At 45.0% G+C, this 21458-nt stretch overlaps 1 protein-coding gene and 3 non-coding genes across 4 annotated transcripts; all 4 read left to right on the top strand.

Annotated features, from left to right (window-relative positions):
- Window positions 1–1373: 1373 nt before the first annotated feature.
- On the top strand, window positions 1374–9834 carry ATP5F1B (ATP synthase F1 subunit beta). The gene is made up of 10 exons (XM_073613915.1): window positions 1374–1573; window positions 3565–3747; window positions 3975–4149; window positions 4503–4624; window positions 6219–6403; window positions 7433–7591; window positions 7683–7805; window positions 8632–8844; window positions 8928–9129; window positions 9616–9834. The coding sequence occupies exons 1-10, from the start codon at window positions 1465–1467 to the stop codon at window positions 9711–9713; spliced, it is 1569 nt and encodes a 522-aa protein (XP_073470016.1). The 5' UTR covers window positions 1374–1464; the 3' UTR covers window positions 9714–9834.
- Window positions 3829–3901, top strand: LOC141130730 (small nucleolar RNA SNORD59). Its single transcript, XR_012242492.1, has one exon. It is a non-coding gene; the product is annotated as a small nucleolar RNA SNORD59 (small nucleolar RNA).
- On the top strand, window positions 6078–6147 carry LOC141130732 (small nucleolar RNA SNORD59). Its single transcript, XR_012242494.1, has one exon. It is a non-coding gene; the product is annotated as a small nucleolar RNA SNORD59 (small nucleolar RNA).
- LOC141130731 (small nucleolar RNA SNORD59) lies at window positions 8463–8534 on the top strand. The gene has a single exon (XR_012242493.1). It is a non-coding gene; the product is annotated as a small nucleolar RNA SNORD59 (small nucleolar RNA).
- Window positions 9835–21458: the final 11624 nt, after the last annotated feature.

Consider the following 21458-nt stretch of genomic DNA (forward strand, 5'->3'; position numbering starts at 1 on the left):
GAAAGCACTCGGGCTTTCACACTGGGACTGCAGATAAGGCATTTTTCAGGCGCTATTTTAAACGCTAATGCTCCTGAAAAATGCCCCAGTGTGAAAGGGGTCTAAAGGAAATGGCAGAAATGAGATTGATATATATATAATCTGTGGGGTGGAGTAGAGGGGTGAAGAAAAGAGCGTTTAAGGAAAAAGGACACAACTGTGAGCAGAGGTAGAGAGCTCATGTTATTAGATTCACACTGAGGCTAGGTTCACACTGTGCAGATCAAAGCTGTTCCCACACCCGCTGCCAAAATGTACTGCTCTTTAGAGATTCATTCTTAAGAGAGAAGTATGGGATTTTTTTTTAATACTTACCTAGGTGGATGCAGCATCTGTCCCCCACTGGCTCTAAGGCTGAGAATCGAGTGATCAAACACCGCTGATCGCTTGGTTCTCAAAGCTCCCTGAAAAGAGAGCCGTTGACTGTCAGTCACTAGCTCTCTGCCCCTCCAGCGCTCATTAGAGCGCTGGGCTGTGGAGGGGGGTGGGAGCAGCTGGCTCAGGCTCTCATTGGCTCGCTAAGAGACTTAGCCGAGTGTCGGTCCAGGCATGTGGGCAGATCCTGATCATATGGTTGCAATCTTTCCCAAACCTGGACCGGCTCTGCAACGTCAGCCAACAGTGGGCTTCAGCCTGCTGAAAACAGGTCACAGAAGGAACTGCACGCCTGTGATCCACTGGAGAAGTACAGCCAAACAAGCTTTAGCTGTACTTCTCATTTAATGGCACCCCCACACATCTCTACCCTTAGCATACCGAAGCACCATGTGATTTTCAACGCTTTTAAAAAGGCTCAAGCAGCTATTTGTTTGCAGAAACCGCAAGCACAGCAGTCCATTCAAATGAATACGATGCCATGTCCACAAAAACATGGGCCGCATACCTGCAGCCACGTGAACCTAGGGTAAATTCTAGGAGTACAGCCATGTCACAGGCGGTCACCATCAGCACACATCTTCTCAGACAGGCCCTGTCTGTTTTTCCCATAATGCAATGCAGATAGAAAGGAAACCACACAAGGCCTCCTGTCAGGACACTGATGATTATACATGTCAGAACCCTGATGACCAGTTCCGCGCACACCTTGATATTGACCTATAGACTGCTCCATGTGTTCCTACACTATTCTTCCCTCAAAGACACTGAAGGACATGACCGCGCAGGTCACACCGCCACTCAAACCACGCCCACTAGTGATTGACATCCTGCTTGCTGCCACGCCCCGCCCCGTTGAGACTGACGAACCTACAACGCCTGTATTATCCAATAGGAATAAAGAATGTACTAAACTGGCACCAGTTTCGTCAAACCGCGACAGAGCCCTCCCCGTGACGTGCCGTCGGCTTCCCTTCTTGTGCCCGCCCCCCGGAGCTAGACCTGCCGAGTGCTCGTTCTCTGCTGCTGCTCTCCGCTTCTGACGCCGCCATGTTAGGAGCTGTAGGACGCTGCTCCGCCGGGGCCCTAAAGGCCTTCAAGCCGGCCGCCAGCGCTCTCCAGGGCCTGCTAAGAAGCGCTCCTGCGGCTCTGCACTCCCGTAAGTAGTCCGGAGCGCCGCGTTACGCGATGACCTAGGCGTGTCATTGAATGGCGGGCCGGGCCTGTGTGGTGCGGGCTGGGCCGGAGACACGCTGCTTTTTCTCAATGACACGCCGAGTCTTAGTGGGGGGCGGAGGGACGTCCGCTTCACTGGTTATAGGAGGGTGTTAGCGGCGGCCTGCTGGACGTGTACATGACGGGCTGGGCCTGTGTGACCTCCCTCATCCCTGACCTTGTGTGCGGCCTTCACGTGTACTGTCTGTACTCAGTAGAGCGGGGCCGCCTGCCCTCCAGACATGGCCTACTACAATTTCTGCAGAGCTTTCCTATCCGGCGTCATTGTGCATGCCGTGCCTCCTCCTAGAGTGACATGGATTTCCGGGTACGAGGCCCACGGCTTGAAGGTTAATGTGGGAAACCTTTGTCCTGTCATCATCCACTAGTATCCTCTCCATTTACATAGCTGCATGCTAGCTTCTGACCTAAATAGTGATCATTATTAAACATGTATGTATTGTCAAGCTTTATGGATCATTGAAGTGATCTGTAAAGCTTTGTGGTGTGTGATGAGAGATATATTCTCCCTATCAAACATGTTATCCTTGCCTGACAGAAACCTGACTGTTGCCCCTGGGACAGGTTTTATTTTGGCCTGCTTCCAGTGTTCTGTTGAGAAATGCCCCCCACCATTGAAACGTGCCCGGGCTGAAGGGCGCATGCGTAATGCAAGCGCCGTACGTAACAGTTGATTTTAGCATAAGCTGCTGAGACAGCGCAGGCGCACAATAGCTGACAGAATTATTTTCTGTCAGATTATGTGCATGATGGGTGGATTTCTACACATTGTGGGTAGACTTTAGCCGGCCAAGTCCTGCAAAAAAAAAATAACTTTGGGTGGATTTTTAAATTTCTTGTAGGTAGAAAATTAAAACTTTGGGCGCACTGGCCATCTAATTCCGCCCACAAGAAATGTAAAAATCCGCCCATCACAAAGTTGTGTATACATTTATTTATATTTTTTTTATTGCACTGCCCAGATAATTCTCCCCACAATGTGTAGAAATCTGCCCAACATGAACTTGCGCGTGGGGCACAATCTGACAGAAAATACAAAATTCTGCCGGCTATTGTGTGCCTGCGCTTCTCGCCGTCACAACAGCTGATGTTAAAATCAGCTGTTACGTAGTTCGCATGCGCCCTTCAACCCGGGCACTATCTGATGGGGGGGGCACTTCTCGACAGAATACTGGCCCTAGTGACATTGATCACCAGACCTAGGGATCTCTCTAGCAGGGGCGCAGACAGCAAGGTTACAGACTCCATGCCACTGAACTCAAATTTATTTATATCTATATGAATTTTTACACCACTTTCACCTGAGCTTCATACACTTGCTTTTATAGCACCATCAATTTATGCAGCGCTTTACACACATATATTGTACATTCACATCAGTTGCTGCCCTCAAGGAGCTTACAATCTAAAGTCCCTAACTTGCATAGAGTGGAGCCAATTGGAGCCCAAAGGAAACCCGCATAGGGAGAACATGCAAACTTCAGGCAGGGCGTGCCGTGGTTTGGATTCAAACTGATGACCCTAGAGCTGCTAGACGACGGAGGTGCTAACCACTTAGCCACTGTGCTGTGCCACTTTAATGAACTTTATGTGATGTGTACAGTGCCTCACTGCACAGCAGCACGGTCACATGCAAGGCCATCTAGTGAGGTGCGATGTTATGAACTCCTGATGCATAATATGGCAAAGCTCTGTAATGCAGTGGAACACCACATTCTGGTGTGAACATAATGACTATTGCTGTCTGTGTCCTTCCACTTATGGAAAAATGGAGACAACTGCACATAATGTTACTGGACTGTGAACTTTGTAAAAAACTTTTGTAAATAGAGCCTTTTAAATGCTCTCTAATGGTTCTAAAACTGTTCATGTGTGGTGGGGGTTTTGCATGTAACCTGTTTTCTTACTCTTTAGGGCGAGACTATGCAGCACAGACATCTCCAGCAGCTAAACCTGGTGTAGCATCAGGCCGCATTGTGGCCGTCATTGGAGCTGTCGTTGATGTCCAGTTTGATGAAGACCTTCCACCTATTCTAAATGCGCTGGAGGTCCAGGGCAGAGACACCAGGCTGGTTCTGGAAGTGGCTCAACACTTGGGTAATTATGCAGTGTTAATTGTTGTCCTGTGCTTGACTTTAGCTGCAACTTGTGTAGAGCTTTTCATTAAAATATCAAATTCCTTCATTGATGATTCTAAGTTATGACTTTCGTTCTTCTGAGCCTCCTGAAGCAATTTACTGATCTGAGAGGAATGTATGTAATAACATCATAGTAGCCCTTTTCTGACCTAGAGTCTTACCTAGTGCTTTATATTCTGCCTTCAGGTGAGAACACTGTTCGTACCATTGCTATGGATGGTACTGAAGGTTTAGTTAGAGGGCAAAGGGTTCTCGACGCTGGCACACCAATTAAAATTCCTGTGGGGCCTGAGACTCTTGGAAGAATTATGAATGTCATTGGTGAACCTATTGATGAAAGAGGCCCTATTACAACAAAACAGTGAGTCCTATGTGGTTTTGTTTTTCTTAACATTAACCCTTTCAAACAGCCTGCAAAATAAAATTAATTCAATATTCTTAAAGCCTAGTAAACTCCTTTGAATGTATTGTCTGCCCATTATTTAAGGTGTTGTATAGTGCTATATTTTATAAAGAGGAATGGCATTCTCCAATGTCCTTCAATGAAGCTACTAACCTGAATTGTTTTTCAGAAGTTTATTTTAAGCGTAGCAAGTTACCCGGATTTATAGATGTTGTTTTTGGGAGGGGGAGTTTAAATTTTTTTTTTTTATATTTTTTTTTTTTACAGCATTTTAATAGACTATTTGCATTGTCCTAAACTTTGTCTTTTAGGTCTGCTGCTATCCATGCTGAAGCTCCTGAATTTGTAGAAATGAGTGTTGAGCAAGAGATCTTGGTTACTGGCATTAAAGTGGTAGACCTTTTGGCTCCATATGCTAAAGGAGGAAAAATCGGTATGTCTAGTGGTCATTTTATTTGTAGTTTTGTTGTACACTAATCACTTCACTAAAGGGCTAGTAAGCCCAAGAGATTAACAGATTGACTTTAGAACCCAAAACCCCTACTTGTCAAAGTGAGCAGCATGAACCCTGCTGTGTTAAAGATACTGGGGCTTTAAGGTTTTTAACCACTTCCCGCATGGCCTATAGCAAAAATGACAGTCGGGCAGTGGTTCAGTTATCCTGACTGGGCGTCATATGATGCCCTGCAGGATAACAGCCGCCGGGCGCAGTGATCAGTGGTACGGTGTGTCAGTCTGACACACTGCTGTACCGATCTCGGTAAAGAGCCTCCGGAGGCTCTTTACCATGTGATCAGCCATGTCCAATCATGGCTGATTACGATGTAAACAGGAAAAGCCGTTTATCGGAGGCTCTCCTGACGGGGCGGTCTGCGCTGATTGTTTAACAGCGCAGCCCTCAGCCCCCCCCTGCAGATGCCTACACTAGACCACCAGGGAAGGGGGCAACATGTGGATGGTCAGGTATGTACCCCATGGCCATCCACATGTGCAAATGAATGCCCAATCAGCGCCCACAAATGGGCACTGACTGGCACCATTATGTAACAAACATCAGTAATGCCCAGCAATGCCACCCATCAGTGTCGTCAGTACCACCTCATTGGTGCCAATTAGTGCAGCCATGTTATTGAAGAAAACTTTTTTACAAATCAAATGCCACCAAAAGAAAGCTCTATTTGTGGGAACAAAATGATAAATTTGTTTAGGTACAGTGTTGCATGATCGCAATTGTCATTCAAATTGCAACAGTGCTGAAAATTGGCTTGGGCAGGAAGGTGTCTAAGTGCCTGGTATTGAAGTGGTTAAAGAGGGAATACAGACCTTAAATTGACACTAAATATCCTTATTCTCCAATGAAAAAAATGTGTATCTTGTACACCTACTATTTTTAAAAGGCTACTGAAGTCAATTTTATATTAAACGGCAGTTTTATTTTTTTTTTTTTTTTTTTGGCAGAGGTGGTCTTTTCTGTCATAAATGCCTCTACTGGCCTATCAGCGGTAATGTGATCTCAACTCTGTGTGTGTGTGTGTGTGTGTGTGTGTGTGTGTGTGTGTGTGTGTAGCTGAGATCATGTTTACAAGTACCCTTGCTATGATGTGGCTCCCATACTCAAGAGTGGCCTCATCGCAGCCAAAGATGGAACCCAGTAGAGAGACTGGGCAAAGATAAAGCACCCTGTACCGGGGGAGTGGTGACAGCACTGAAGCGCTCCATTTGACAGGCTCTGCCATAATGTGCTAGAGTGCACCGCATACTAGCACATGGAATAACTCTACAGGGAACCTGTATTAAAATGTAATAGCCCTGTAAAACTCTTTGTATATGGGAAACTAGTTGAACTCTGTTCGCATCTAGAAGATTTATTAGCAATTTGAAAGTTTCCTGTTATGATTCTAACTTGACTTTCGTTCTTCTGAGATTGTCTGAAGTAACTGATCGAATCTGATGAGGAAACTCCTCTAATTGTCAGAAATGACATTGTGTTGTAAGGAATGTCTAACTTGGTTTTTGGGTCACTTCAGGTTTATTCGGTGGTGCTGGTGTGGGCAAAACTGTACTGATTATGGAGCTGATCAACAATGTAGCCAAAGCTCATGGTGGATATTCTGTGTTTGCTGGTGTGGGAGAACGCACCCGTGAAGGAAATGATCTGTACCATGAAATGATCGAGTCTGGTGTCATCAACTTGAAGGACACCACATCAAAGGTACTTTTTTTTTTTTTTTTTTTTTTTTTTTTTTTTTTTTTCTCCCTTGGGTTCTCCCTGTTTTAAAAACCTTTGCATAGGTTCTGCTTAAAGGCTCCTCAGCATGACACTTGCCTGTCTTATAGCTGAACACCAGACAAACTGCTAAATACGTCATGGAAAGTTGCTTTACTTGCAAAATGATTTTTACATCTTGTGCCAGTGTGAATAAAACTTAGGGTTACTAAACCCAGGAGCCTGTGTTTACTATATCTGCTTAAGTTTGTAGTCTTCGTTCTCCCTGAACCTGTCTAGACGGTGCTGATTGGCTCTGTGCTGGTCACATGCACTCAAGAAAAAAAACCTAGCAATACACACCAAACTGAGAATGTGCAGCCTGACTTCTAATGCTGTGTTCTATCAAGAGATGGGCTGGAGTTAAAGAAGGGATCACACAGCCTTTAGAGCTTTAATTTTATTACAAATGCAGCACTGGCTGGTATTAATCCTCCTGTGTGGCAATTTAGACAGTCCCTTTGTGATGCAGCCTCCTGGGCCCCTCTTAATGAACTGATGGGGCCCAGAGAATATTTATTAGAACATCTGGGAGCTGTGAGGAACCGGGGAAGAATAAACGAGGCTTGAAGCTGCCGGCCAGGCCCCCTGTTGGTACCCCTTTATTGGCGGCCTTGTAGGTAGATACTGGGAGTTGTGCTTTGGGGTAATATGGATAAATATCAGTAACTTTTAACAGTAACACTCCTAAGGAATGCATAACTCGTGGCAAGTCTTCTAAAGTTGCTTGGCACAAACTTGCATGTTGTAATACCAGACAATTTTCATCTTCCTGAAGCAGCAGCTTTTGGGCAGAGAAACTGCTTGTACATGCATATCAACAAATTAATATATCGATAAATTTTTTTTTTAAATATCCCCCCCCCCCCCAATAAACATTGCTTGCTTCTAGGAGTTTAAACAAAACTCATGTGTGCATGGTGGCTTGTGGAGCATTGATATTGTGAATAATTCAGCTATGTTTCCTGTTTACAGGTAGCCCTGGTGTATGGACAAATGAATGAACCACCAGGTGCTAGAGCTCGTGTAGCCTTGACTGGACTTACTGTTGCTGAATATTTCAGAGATCAAGAGGGACAAGATGTGCTACTTTTCATTGACAACATTTTCAGGTTTACCCAGGCTGGCTCAGAGGTGATGTCTAAATCTCTACACATTCTTCCTTTTTGTAATATAAATTTGTATTAAACTTGTATTAATTACCCTGATTTCAAACTTGTTGCAGGTGTCTGCCTTGCTGGGTCGTATTCCCTCTGCTGTCGGTTACCAGCCAACCTTAGCTACTGATATGGGTACCATGCAGGAAAGAATCACAACCACAAAGAAAGGATCTATTACCTCTGTGCAGGTTTGTGTATACGTTTTTGAGAGAGATAATAAATATATTATTAGATGAGGGAGTTCTGATCAGCCAACTTGGGTGCTCTTGATCAAGGTCATCTGATCTGAGAACTGTAGTGGGGACTTATAATGGCAGCTCTAATAACAGGTAGTGTTACTCACGGTCTCCAGCTCTGGTGTCTCGCAACAGTGACACCTATGCTGAAATCAGGAGCATTCCTCACCAGTCTGCTGACCTCTAATTTCTGCCCCTCACCCATGCCGTGAACTGAAGGAGCGGCTGCCGGCTTCAGGAGCAGCCCAGCTGGGCTTCCACAGGCTCCAGGAAAGCCCTGCTGGGCGGCTGCAAAAAGGCTGGGAGAGTGGTGCAGGCTTCAGGAACAGTGCAGGATTTGGTGACCCCTGGCAAATTGTCATTCGACCCCAAACCCTCCAGGTTGAACTACTGATAGACAAACTTTACATTCAGCCCTTTAAAATGAGCCTCCCGTGGAGTTTGTTACAAATTTCAACAAAAGTAGATTGCACATAGTAATGTTTCTCTGTGATTTTTCACTCTTAGATGCAGAATTTTTTTTTTCTCCCCATCCCCCCCCCCCCCCCCCCCCCCTTAAATCTAAAACTAGCATACAGAGATTTTAAGAAGTTGAGATGAATTGATTTGCCTGTTGTGATGAATGACTCAAGACTTTCGTTCTTCTGAGCTTGCTGAAGCTATTTCTTTATTCTGATATGGGCAAATGTGTGGGGTGTGGTTGGGGTGTTTTTTATATATTGGTTTGTTTTAATGGCTGGTCTCTTCCCCCCCCCCCCCCCCCCTTTCCCCTTTCTAGGCAATCTATGTGCCTGCCGATGACTTGACTGATCCTGCTCCTGCTACCACCTTTGCTCACTTGGATGCCACAACTGTACTGTCACGTGCTATTGCTGAGCTGGGAATCTATCCAGCAGTAGATCCCTTGGATTCCACTTCTCGTATTATGGATCCCAATATTGTTGGACATGAGCATTATGATGTTGCTCGTGGAGTACAGAAGATCTTGCAGGTAAGTGGTTGTTGTAGGGGAAAGGGGTGGTGAGTGTTTTGCTTGGTCCAGTTTTTTAAAAGTGCTGCTTTTCACTTTTGTAGGATTACAAGTCTTTGCAAGATATCATTGCCATCTTGGGTATGGATGAATTGTCAGAAGAAGACAAACTGACTGTGGCCAGAGCACGTAAGATTCAGCGTTTCCTGTCTCAGCCTTTCCAGGTTGCTGAAGTCTTTACAGGACATCTTGGTAAACTGGTTCCACTGAAGGATACAATCAAGGGTTTCCAGCAAATTCTGCAAGGTATTGTCTAAGTAGCATTGCGTAAAAGGACTTCTGAATGTAATTTTTGTTCAAAGCTTGCAGCAAAATGGCAAGTGAAAACTAAAAGGCTTATTATAAAATTGCACCCTTGCCTGCTAGTATCCCTAGCTAGAGTCTGGCATTTGTTTGCCTGAATCAGGCCTTAGCTTTTTCATGGAGATTGATGTTCACGTCAAGTGTTGCTCCGTCTCAATACCCTACTGTCTGGTATATAACGGTGAGATCTTTTGGTACATTAATCAGAAATTGTGCAATTTCTTATTTATTTAGGTTTGTATCTGGGAATTGGGTGCCCCAGCAGCTCTCATCCGATTGTAAAAGTTTTTTTGTATATGGTTGCTCCCATGGTCTTGTACATATTTTATCTTTTGGTACATCAGTTATACCTTGCTCAGATCAGAAGTTGTGTTGGGGGGGGGGGGGTGTTGGTTTTGTTGTTTTCCTAATCCTTTTATCTTTTGACAGGAGAATATGATCATCTCCCAGAACAGGCTTTTTACATGGTTGGCCCTATTGAAGAAGCAGTAACAAAGGCTGAAAAACTTGCAGAAGAGCACTCTTAAAAGACTTGCGTTTTACTTTAAAGCACTCATCCACACCATCCTGCATAATTCTTTATGCCCATGTCTGTACTGGACCATGTTGGCAAAATGTATTTAAAGTTTCCAATAAAACATCTCTGTAAAAAAAATCAGAAATGTGTTGGTGACACTTATTGGTTTTTATAGAAGTGCAAATCTTTCTCTATGGGAACACAAACCCTAAAACTGGAGGGTCTAACTCTTCACAACTCTAACCTTCCAACAGGAGCAAGGAATGCATCACCAAAAAAAAAAAAAAAAATTTAATGGATATCCTCCTGATCCTTAAAGTTTTAATCCTCTAGCTGTTCTTACTGGTTGCCTGATCCCTGCTCTGGCTTTCATGCATTTGGGTTTCGTGAGTACCCTGAAGCCTTGCTACATTGTCTGCCCTGTAACACATGTCTGAATCTAGACATGGGCCAGAACTGTGTCTGATGCCTCCAGTTCACACATCTGTTTCAGTGTCCTCTGCAGTGTGCTACTGATGTGACAGAAACCTGGAGTTCTCTGCTAGACTTTATGCTATCTTTAGAATTCCCTAACTTGTTTTACCTTGCTTTCTCTCCTTATGAACTTCTAGGACCACCAAGACCTTTCGGGGTCTTTTATGGAGACTGAAAATGTCTTGAAAAGATGTTTGTACTTCCTAAGTGACCGTCAGTCCTGTACCCATTTTGAAGTCTTGTTTAACCACTTCAATACCAGGTCAATTTTCAGCTATCAGTGCTGTCACCCTTTGAATGACAATTGCGCGGTCATGCTACACTGTACCCAAACATTTTGTTCTCGCAAATGGCGCTTTTTTTTTTTTTTTTTTTTTTTTTTTTTTTTTTTTTTTTTTGTGGCATTTAATCACTGCTGGGGTTTTTTATTTGCGCAACAAAGGCCGAAAGAAAAAAGATTAAAAAAATTTTAAACGCGTGCAGAAGCGAACGCATACTTGAGCAGCGCCCGCATATGATTTTTAAGGTTTGTCGCCATGTAGTGCAACAACTGCCATTTTATTCTCTAATGTGTTTAAAAAAGATGTTTGGGGGCTCTAAGTAATTTTGTAGCAAGATTGTTTTCCTCTTTTAAAGAGGCTTGGTCCTTAAGTGGTTAATGGAATCTACCTGCACAGTATAGGCAGTCTCAAATTTAGAACTATGGGGGAAAAACTTATTTTCATCTTCGCTAGAGCAAGGGAAGGTTCTTGCCCTCAAATTTTTTTTTTTTTTTTTTTGCGCACTGTCATTGCAGAGCTTTACTTTCTCTCCCTGTCTTGTAGCCAAACAGGAAGTGAGAGCAATTCCCTACAAATTTAAGGGAATTTCTTGGGGACCCCCAGGTCACCAAAACTAGATTCCCTGTTGGAAGACTTCACCTCCTATTACCTTTCTAGAGACAACCCAAAATTTGGGATTTTCTTTCACTTATGGGACAAACTGAGGGTGAATCTCCTTAACCACTCAAGGACCGCCCCATGTACATAAACTGCGTCAGGGCGGGCCTTAAGTGCAAAACTGCATACCTGTACGTGATTTCTTACATCAAGGCTGGGGTGTGCGCACACCGCTGGAGAAGCGCTCCCACTGTCATTGGACGCAGTGGCCGCTAATGCCCACAATAGTTCACTGGATAGAAAGACAGAATGGGGGTTTGGTGGGGTGTGTTTTTGTAAAAAAAAAATTGTCTTGTTTATAGCACAAAATAAACCACAGAGGTGATCATACCACCAAAAAACTGGTTGATAAAAACATCAATTTTATTTGGGTACATTGTCGCACAACCGTGCAATTGTCAGTTAAAGTAATGCAATGCCGTATCGCAAAAAAATGTCCTGTCAGAAAGGGGGTAAAAGTAGTTAATGGGGGCAAAGGCAGCAATAAAAAACGACTGGTGTTAATCCCTCTCCACTATCCAAAAATAAAAATGTTGCCTTTTAGTTATACTTTGGAACTTCATTCTTTCAATTGACATGGACCATTTTTCATCCTTGTGCTGCTAGCATAAGTAAATGGATAGGAAATCTGTAATAGTAGTTTATTCACTTCCATACCGGGCCTATTCTGGCACGCCTCTCCATGTAAATTTTTTTTTTTTTTTTTTTTTTTTTTTCCTAGAAATTTACTCGGGACCCCCAAACATAGTAGTTTCATCATAGTAGCTGTTCAGCCGCTTGTTTGTTTTTATAGGGAGCGGAAGGGGACACCCCCCCCCCCCCCCCCATATCCCTCATGCTGCCCTCTTCTATTGGCTCGCCCGTGTGATCCGAGAAGGAATCTGCCAGAGGCAGAAGTTCACCATAGAGAATACTGTAGGCCAGATGGTCCCACGCAGTCTCTGACCTTTGGAGGCCGGGCGTGACATTGTGAAGTCATGCCTGGCCTCGGCAGTTGTAAACACTGCCGTTGCCTCAACTAGGAAGCCAAGATCGTGTGTGTGTGGGGGGGGGGGGGGGGTTGATTTTAGTATTTTATTTCCAGCCGAGAGGTGAGATCTAGGGAATTAAACCTCAGATCCTGCTGTAAAGAGGACCTGTCATGCCTTATTCCAAGGGATGTTTATATTCCTTTTAATACAAATAAAAGTGATAAAAAAAAAATTAAGCAATAAAAAGATTTTAAAACTTGCTCGTTTGCAGAAACGACCGCATATGTAGGTCGCACCCACACATGTGGGGTATCTCCGCAAAAGTTGCTGTCTCATTTTACACTTTATTTAGAGATAAAAGTACATTTTTTATATATATATATATATATATATATATATATATATATATATATATATATACACTATTTGGGACATCATAAACAAAATGACACCCGAGAAACCACCCCTCAGACTCTTAATTGGTCAAATGTCCTCTGCCAATGCCCCTTTGATACCAGAATAAAAAGGAATGCTAGAACAGTTTGACAGCTTTTATTAATGTCAAACCAAGGAACGCCTAACAGGACTTGTGAGAGGCACTGCGCAATTTTTGCTTATTTGCTGCACTCTGCTGAAACCAGGGTTTGAAAGTATTCTTCCATTTCAAATCCTTTATTTCGCTGTTGCTTTGTGTTTTTTTTTTTTTTTTTTTTTGTTTTTTGTTTTTTAATTTCTTTAACTTTCTGTCAATATTTTATTTGTACTATTTTGACTTTTTTTTTTTTTTTTTTTATTCCTGAAAAGTGTTAAATTGTCTCTAATGCTTTTACTGCAAACTAACAGAACCCATGTCTCTTGAAGAGTGCTACTGTAGTATAAATCTCTGAATATGCCTGTCTGTAGTGATAGTGTGTGATAGACGTTTATTCTAAAATCATAGTTTTTGCTAATCTTGTAGAAGTTCTGACTCTTTGGTAAAAGTTGGTGGTGGCAGTTAAAGGTTTAATTGACTTAACCCAGTGACAATCACTCTTAAGCTGCTGGCACCTAGATTGTGGGCTTGCAAGCTGGAAAATCTTTGTGCAGTGTGCAGCTGAGAGTGGCATTGTTATGCAAGTGACAGCATGGTGTGAGATTGGCCAGTTTGTCATGAGTTGGTGAGAAGGGCAGGAGTTGTCACAGCTGCCACAACACTGGCATACGCTTTTCATCAGGGAGGAACCAAAAGTGTCATGGCAGCAAGAAAGGTAAAGCGGATCCTGTTTCAGCCATGTAAACCATGCACATTCCAGGTGTTGACCACATGCTATAATTTTGACCCAAACCAATCAATTTACACTTATTGGTTTTCTTTTTTTTTTTTTTTTTTTTTTTTTTTTACCAAAGATGTGTAGCAGAATACATTTTGCCCTAAATTTATGAATTTTTTTTTTCATAATTTTTTTAAAATATTCTTTTTTTTTTTTTTTTTATATATAATAAAAAATATAAACCTAGTGGTGATCAAATACCACCAAAAGAAAGCTCTATTTGTGTGAAAAAAAAAAAATATAAATTTTGTTTGGGTACAACGTTTCATGACCAAGCAATTAAAAGTTAAAGTAGTGCCTGTGCTAAATAGCAAAACATGGCCTGGTCATGAAGGGGGTATGGATGGTAATTTCCCTAGACTCCACAGAAAGTACCTTAACCACTTGCCGACCAGCTCATGTACATTTACTGCTGCAATTTGGCAGGGCTGCGTGAATCAATGTACCTGTACGTCGTGCGTGTGCCCGAATTGGTTCCAGAACCGATCAGTTTACAGGTCGAGGCCAATGATTTCTAGCCTGGACCTGCTGATCGGTTCTGGTGAATTAAATGCCTCCCCTGCCTGTGAAATGTAAATACAGGCAGAGGAAGTGATGTCACCTCCCCTCGTGGAGCCCTTTTCGGTTGCAGAGCAAGAGAGGACATCTACTGTGAGTACACCAAGCACTACACTAGCACCTGTACACATAGGCACACTTTTCAACTCCTGTTTGACACACACCCCCCCCCCCGTTAACCCCTTCACTCCCTGTCACTGTGTCACCAAGTGCAGTTTTCAGAGTTTTCACTGACCACTGTACTGGTGTCACTTGTGACACTAAACAGCATTAGGACAGTTAGTAGTAGGTCCAGGGTACCCCCCATTAACCCCCTAATAAAGGTTTAACCCTTTGATCATCCCCCAAATAACCCTTTCATCCCCTGTCACCAGTATCACTAGTATGGTGTAAAGATCTATTTTCTCGATTGCCGTATTAGTGTCACGGGTGACGCTAGTTAGTTTCACCATCAGTCTTTTAAAGCGTCAGGTACACCCCATATATTACCTACTAAACGTTTTAACCCCCTGATCACCGCCAGTTAACCCTTTCACCCCCTGTCACCAGTGATCACTGTATTAGTGGTTTTTTATAGTGTCAGGGTACCCTCCGTATATTACCTAATAAAGGTTTAACCCCCTGATCACCCAGCGGGCGACATCAGTTAGGTTTTAGCGTACGTTAAGGTCAGCGTCAATCCCAGGCAGCGTCAGATTAGTGCCAGCAGCGCTAACACCCACGCACACACCATACACCTCCCTTACTAGTATAGTGTCTGAATAGGTCAATATCTTTCGTCTGATCAGAACTATCGTAGCGTCCCCAATAGTTTAGTGTTCCCAAAAATGCAGCGTTAGCAGGATCAGCCCAGACACCTGCTAACACCTGCGTTTAGCCCCTCCACCCAGGCCAGCCCATCCAAGTGCAGCATCAATCGATTACGGTCACTTACAAAACACAACACGCATGACTGCAGCATTTGCAGAGTCACGCCTGATCCCTGTGAACCCCTAACATCCTCTAACGCTTTTTTTTTTTTTTTTTTTTTTTATAGCAATTGAAGCAGGCTCTGACAATCGGGTGCTCTTTTGCCTGTGAGTCACACTTAGCTGCCCCTTTAAATTTAGAGGCCAAAATGTCCAAACAGAGGTACACTAGTGAAGAGGCCTACACATTGCTGAGCATGACAGATGAGAGCAAAGGTGAAGCCTCACTGTCAGATTCAGGCTCAGTATACGAACCCGTAGAGAGCAGCGGCACCCTGACAGATAGCTCTGGCAGAGTAGTGGTCCCTGCTAAGGTCAAGCGTACCCAACCCCGTTCTGTTGTTGAGGTGCAAGAACCACAGGGGCACAGGAGCAGAGAGCTAGTACTAGTGCCGTTCATTCTTCTGGTGAACTGGCAAGGACCAGTGGCCTAGTACATCTTAGTCTTAGACAAACCAGCATTGCAGTAACACTTGGTGACGCAGCGAGTCCCATAAGTGCAGTTCAAGCTAGTGCGGTGGCTAGCACAAGTAGTGTCTCGCAGCCACCAAGAAGACAAAGATGGGCCCGTAGAGCCCATAGTATGCTTCCCGCTGCATATGCCATATGCCACTTCTGCAGCGCCCTTACTCCCCCCATTCACTGGCCAAATTCGGGTGGAAACAGTTGATTTTACGTCACGTGATTTTTTTTCACTGTTTTTAACAGAAGATCTCTATAGATCTATTAGATCTATTGTGGACCAAAGCAATTTGTATGCTGGTCAATTCATCGCCGCTAATCCCCATCTGACCCTTGCCAGAGAATGGAAACCTATTACGGTTTCCGAATTTAAGACCTTTCTGGGCCTATCCCTCCTCATGGGCATAACTAAAAAGAGTGAGTTGCGGTCATATTGGTCCACTGACCCATTTCATCATATGCCCGTGTTCTCTGCTTCCATAGCCAGGAGTAGATATGAGCAAATCTTGCGGTTCATGCACTTCAACAACAATGAACTCTGTCGTCCTTGGGGTTACCCTGGATTTGATCGGCTGGCCCCTCGTAAACCACTTCAATCAACAGTTTGCAGTCTTGTTTATTCTCGATCAAATTGTTTGCGTTGATGAGTCCCTGATTACGTTTTCTGTCTGCTTGTCTTTCAAAAAGTTTCTCCCCAGCAAGCGGGCCAGATATGGGGTCAAGTTGTATAAGCTCTGTGACATGGTTTACGAGGGAAAAGACAGTCACATGGAGCCCCACAACTGCCCAGACTACATAGGGAGCGCTGGCAAGATTGTTTCGGACTTGATGTCACCCTTATTTGGAAAGGGATACCACTTGTATGTGGACAATTATTACACAAGCGTACCACTTTTCAGTCACCTTTTTGATTGTGGAATTGGTGCATGTAGCACCGTACGATCTAATCACTGGGGCTTCCCCCAACGGCTTGTAGATTCCTGACTTGGGCAGGGGGAGAGAGCCTGCTTGAGATGAAATAATTTGCTCGCAGTGAAGTGGAGGGACACACGGAATATTTTCGTTCTGTCCTCCCTTCACGCAGATACGACAGTCCAAATTGCAACAGCGACTGGTGTTGTTGAGAAGCCCCTCTGTGTCCACGACTACAATCTTAATATGGGAGATGTGGATTTCAACGACCAATTGATGGTGCCGTACTTAATTGCCCATAGAGCCAGACGCTGCTATAAAAAAAAGTGTCTGTATCTATTTAGCACGCTGGGGTTTAGTCAGGAAGCTCCTCACCAAATTTCTTGTCAGGAGTAGCTACTGCAGTTAATTGATAGAGATCTATTGATTTGTCCCTGCTTGGCTTCTACCACTAGGTGGCCAGGAACTTGGTGGTACTAGATATGAGAAGGGCAATCCAAGGTCAGGTTATGGGTGTATGGGGTATCTCAGCCAATGGGCATGGGTTTTCTTGAATCCCTTGCCCTGCTGGGAGAACCTATATATTCGGGTGAGTTTAGGTGATCTGTGTTCTATGCCACCTGGACGACTGTCTGGGTGGATGTGTGTCGTACTCCCCGGGCTGCTAGGCTGGAGATTGGGCCTATCCCGGGGGCTTCTGGCTGCCAGGCTGTGCGAGGGCCTATTCAGAAGTAAGAGGGCAGCGCATGGTTAGGACTGTGGCTTGCAGTCCAACCAAAAATGACGGTTCTGCCGGCTGGAGAACCTGTCGTGGTCAGAGGTAGAAGGGAAGCTGTCGCCACTAAGGGACCAACCACCTTTACCAAGGACCACAGTGAGTAACTGAAGCAAGTACCAGAGCATTATTCTCACCGAACAGGCGCGAGGATCAGGAAACTTCAGGCAGTGATCAAGTCAGGGACCCAACCAGCGGAGGTGACGCTTACAGAGCAGCCTTGTGTGTCAAGTCAGGGACCGAGCTGGTTAGCAGGGGTGAAGCTTGAAAAGTATCTATGCCAAGCTAGGGGCCCAGCAGGGAAGCGTGACGCTTGAGGGAGATACCACCGCAAAAGCCTTGAGGAGCTCACGGGATTCAGAGTCAGTGAATCAGAGAGTCCAGTGAGAGACTAGGAGCTCAGGGGGCTGAAGAACTACAAGTAGACGTTGAAGTTGTAGCAGCCATGTTGTAATGCAATTTTCTCCTTTTGGCCACAATATGGAGGAGGCAGAGAGATGCTGACTAGTCCTTCCAGAAAAACTCAGACACACAGAGCATACTGGGAAAAAGGGGAGCTTCAGGAAGTGCTGAGGGGATGGAAAAGAGGGAAGTACTGAGGTAAAAGAATGAGAGTGCTGACAGGAGATAGAAGAGAGGAGATTGCTTAAAAGAGAGGGAGCTACCAAGGCTCAAAAAAGTCCTTTGCTGGCACACAGTGACACTTAACAGTGAGGAGAGGAGTGTGTGAGGGAAAGGAACTGAGGTGCCAGAGTGAGGAGAGAGACACACGCTGACATCAGGGACTGTGTGCCCAAACAGAGGAGGAGGGATATCCTGAAGCCCGGGAAAAGGAGAGATGTGAGGAAAGTGAGAGAAAAAAGCTGTGAGAGAGATTTTTGGAGCTGATGGGAGAGACACACACTGATACCAGAGAGTGTGTGACATATTAACCACTTCAGCCCCGGAAGATTTGGCTGCTCAATGACCAGGCCATTTTTTGCGATACAGCACTGCGTCACTTTAACTGACAATTGTACGGCCATCCGTTGCTGTACCCAAACAAAATTGATGTCCTTTTTTTTCCCCACAAATAGAGCTTTCTATTTGATCACCTCTGCGGTTTTTATTTTTTGCTCTATTAACAAAAAAATAGCGTTTGAAAAAAACACTATCTTTTACTTTTTGCTATAATAAATATCCCACATATTTTTCCAAAAAAACTAATTTTTCTGCTTTCGTCTTTCAGGACAGCCACCATGAGAGATAGTCTCCTCCTCTTCCTCTAGGAATCACTGCGCCAGCCCATAAATTCTTACTTCCCCCTGCCGGACCTCAGTATTAGTGTTTCCTCCAGCGGGGAGACACTGTGCAAGGAGCCAGGCCAGTCAGTCAGGGTGACTGTGGCTAGTATTTTTTCTGATCCTGTAAGGGGAGCAGGGGCTTCCTAGGAGCAAGGGGGGTACTTACCCTTTATTCAGTTGCCACCCCATCCGAGTCGAGCGCGGCTTCAGGTTGCGGGAGACCCCTATCGCGTCCACAGGGCCGCAGCAAGCAGGCATTCGTCTTTCCCTGTACACTGTACAGGCCGCTCGTTTTTGGAACTAGGCGGGCTGGACAACGGGCGACGTCATTTCCGGCGGAAGGGCGAGTGCTTGCCTTTGACCCGCCACTTCCGGTGCCGGGTCGCGGAGCTGATAGGGAAGCCAGGCACTAGCTGGAGACGAGTCTGGAACGCGCACAGGCAGCGTGGGACTCGGTAGTAGCAACCACCTGCAGTCATGTCTGAAGCAGATGCTCAGCCAACGGACACTACCTCTAGCCTTCCTAAGGTAAGAGCGCCCTGGGGAAGGGTACTCTTTATCTAGGATTGCCCCTCCGTGTATAGTTCCTGTCATGAGGGGGCAGACACCCTGGGTGGTCAGGGGGAGGGAGGCTCAGATCCCCACATATTAAGGAAGGTCTAGTGCACTCCCAGGGTTGTATCCTAGTTTTTAAAGTGACAAAATGTTTTGTATTTTTTCATGTATTTCAGAAAGCTACAGAGAAGTCTAAATCTACACATAGCAGTAAAAAGAGATGTGCCTCCTGCAGGGACACATTAGGGGAGTCATGGACAAAGGTCTTGTGTAGGGACTGCATAGACTCCCTTGTTAAAGAGAGGGAACAGAAGTCAGGACTAGCAGCCTCAGTAAAGGAGCTCTCGTACACCTTTTCTTTGTTTAAGGCCTTATTTGAAAGATTTCAGCCTCCCATTATTCCAGCTCCCCAGGATACAACCCCACCTCAGGCTCAGGGCTCTGCTCCTGCCCAACCTGTAACTTCAGTTAGGGCAGAGGAAGCTCCAGGCCCTTCCGGAGTGGAACAGAGACAACCAGACAGTTCCTCCTCTGATTCCCAGGATGGTTCAGAGGGGGAGGACCAGGACGGGGAGTCCAGGAAACCCTCCAGATATAAATTATCCCTGGAGGAGGTAGAGGACCTCTTAGGGGCTATTTATACAACCCTCGGTATTCAGGAGGACAAGAAACCCCTGACCCTCCATGACCAAATGTACAAGGGCTTGGGGGAACAAAAGAAAAAGGTTTTTCCAGTACATGAGGTACTGGTTGAAACGATTAAAAGGGAGTGGCAAGATCCTGAAAGGAAGCCCGTCTTTTCTAGATCCTTAAAGAGGAGATTTCCGTTCTCGGAGGATCCAGCATCTATCTGGAATAAGAATCCCAAGTTAGATGCCGCCTTCTCCCAGGTCTCCAGACACACGGATCTGGCGTTTGAAGACATGGGGGCCTTGGCAGATGTCATGGATAAGAGAATAGACTCTCTCCTCAAAAATACTTGGGACTCAACGATTGGCAATTTAAAGCCTGAATTGGCTGTCACAGTTGTGGCTCGCAGTCTGGAGCACTGGCTCTCCCAGATCCAGGAGCATATTGAAGCTGGAACGGCCAAAGAAACCATTCTGTCTTCTTTCCCTACGATTCTGCGGGGTATCGCCTACATAGCTGATGCCTCGGCAGAATCAGTCCGCATGTCGGCCAGATCAGCGGCTCTAGCCAATTCTGCCAGGAGAGCCCTCTGGCTAAAAACTTGGCCAGGCGATAGCGCCTCTAAGGTCAAGTTGTGCGGGATACCTTTAACGGGAGACCTTCTCTTTGGTCCAGGTTTAGAGACCGTCTTGGACCGCACAGCAGACAGGAAGAAATACTTCCCACTTAAGCGGAAAACCCCAGCACAAACTGTGAAGGAATGTGATGTAAATAATAATAATAATCTGAAAATGTCTATTTTCTTATGTGCATACATATTTTTCTCCTTACTCATTATATAAGTATACAGATTTGCTTTGTTCCTATATTTTCTCAAAATGGCGGGTACCCCCTACATCCCACACATCAGAAGAACGCGGAACTGAAGATAAAACCAAGGACAACCAAACCTCGTTATGAAGATTCTCCATCTTCTTTTCTATCTTAACCAATGAGATGTACCTATTAGACTAACATAGCAATGACGTATTTTTGTGTATAAAACATTAGCACCGCCTTGAATAAATTAGAAGTGTAAAAAGTAACGGTGCTGAGCGTGTCTCAGAGTGTTTACTTTTATATGCATGCATATCCACACTTTCCAATTAGAGACAGCAGCAGATAACCTTGGGCTCGATTGGAGCTCTTAATCATTTCCATAACAGATGGTGCCGAAACCCGGGACCTCAGGCTACAGTCGAAGCCATACCGCGATAAGGATTCGGGCGTTAATTGAAAGATGAGAGGGGGTTTGTGCAGCCCGGTAAGTCTTCTTTATATTCTTACCACTGTATGACTTTCTTATCTTTTGGTTGACGGCTGGATTCTGTCGGTATGCTGAGACTGTCTTAGAGGCAGGTATTTCCTCGCCTGAGGTTGTTTTAACGAACCTGCCAATGGGTTTCTGCTGTCTGTATTTGTTCACTGTCTGCCATTCTTTGGGCTACGAAACTCAGCAGTCTAAAAGTGCTACATGTGTGTTCTCATCTCCAGATGAGCTGTCGGCCTCTGGAGTGAGATGGGTCCTTGTAGCAGACGGTTATAGGACGGGTTACTCAAGGGTTTGTCGGACCTTTGAGGGAAATCTCAGCTGCTGGAGCCCCCCGCAGTCTGAAAGCGTTACAGAAGTCTCACCCCCAGACGAGCTGTCTGTAATGACGACCTTTAACTGCGTTTTAAATGGGAGTTGTCTGCCCCTGAGGTTACCTTAGCCTGCTGAAATTTTGCAGTTCGAAGAGTGGCAGGTGTAATGTCCTGTCGTGAGTTTATTTGTGGTTTACTGTTTGCTATACATGAGAGGGGTTGGGGACTGGTTAAGGTCGGAGGGGGGGGCTGCCCGGGGGATCTGTTGGGTCGCGGGCCGTTGCTCCCCACTACCC

This window comes from Aquarana catesbeiana, linkage group LG02 (genome assembly GCF_042186555.1).
Source record: "Aquarana catesbeiana isolate 2022-GZ linkage group LG02, ASM4218655v1, whole genome shotgun sequence".
In the NCBI taxonomy this organism is placed as follows: Eukaryota; Metazoa; Chordata; class Amphibia; order Anura; family Ranidae; genus Aquarana; species Aquarana catesbeiana.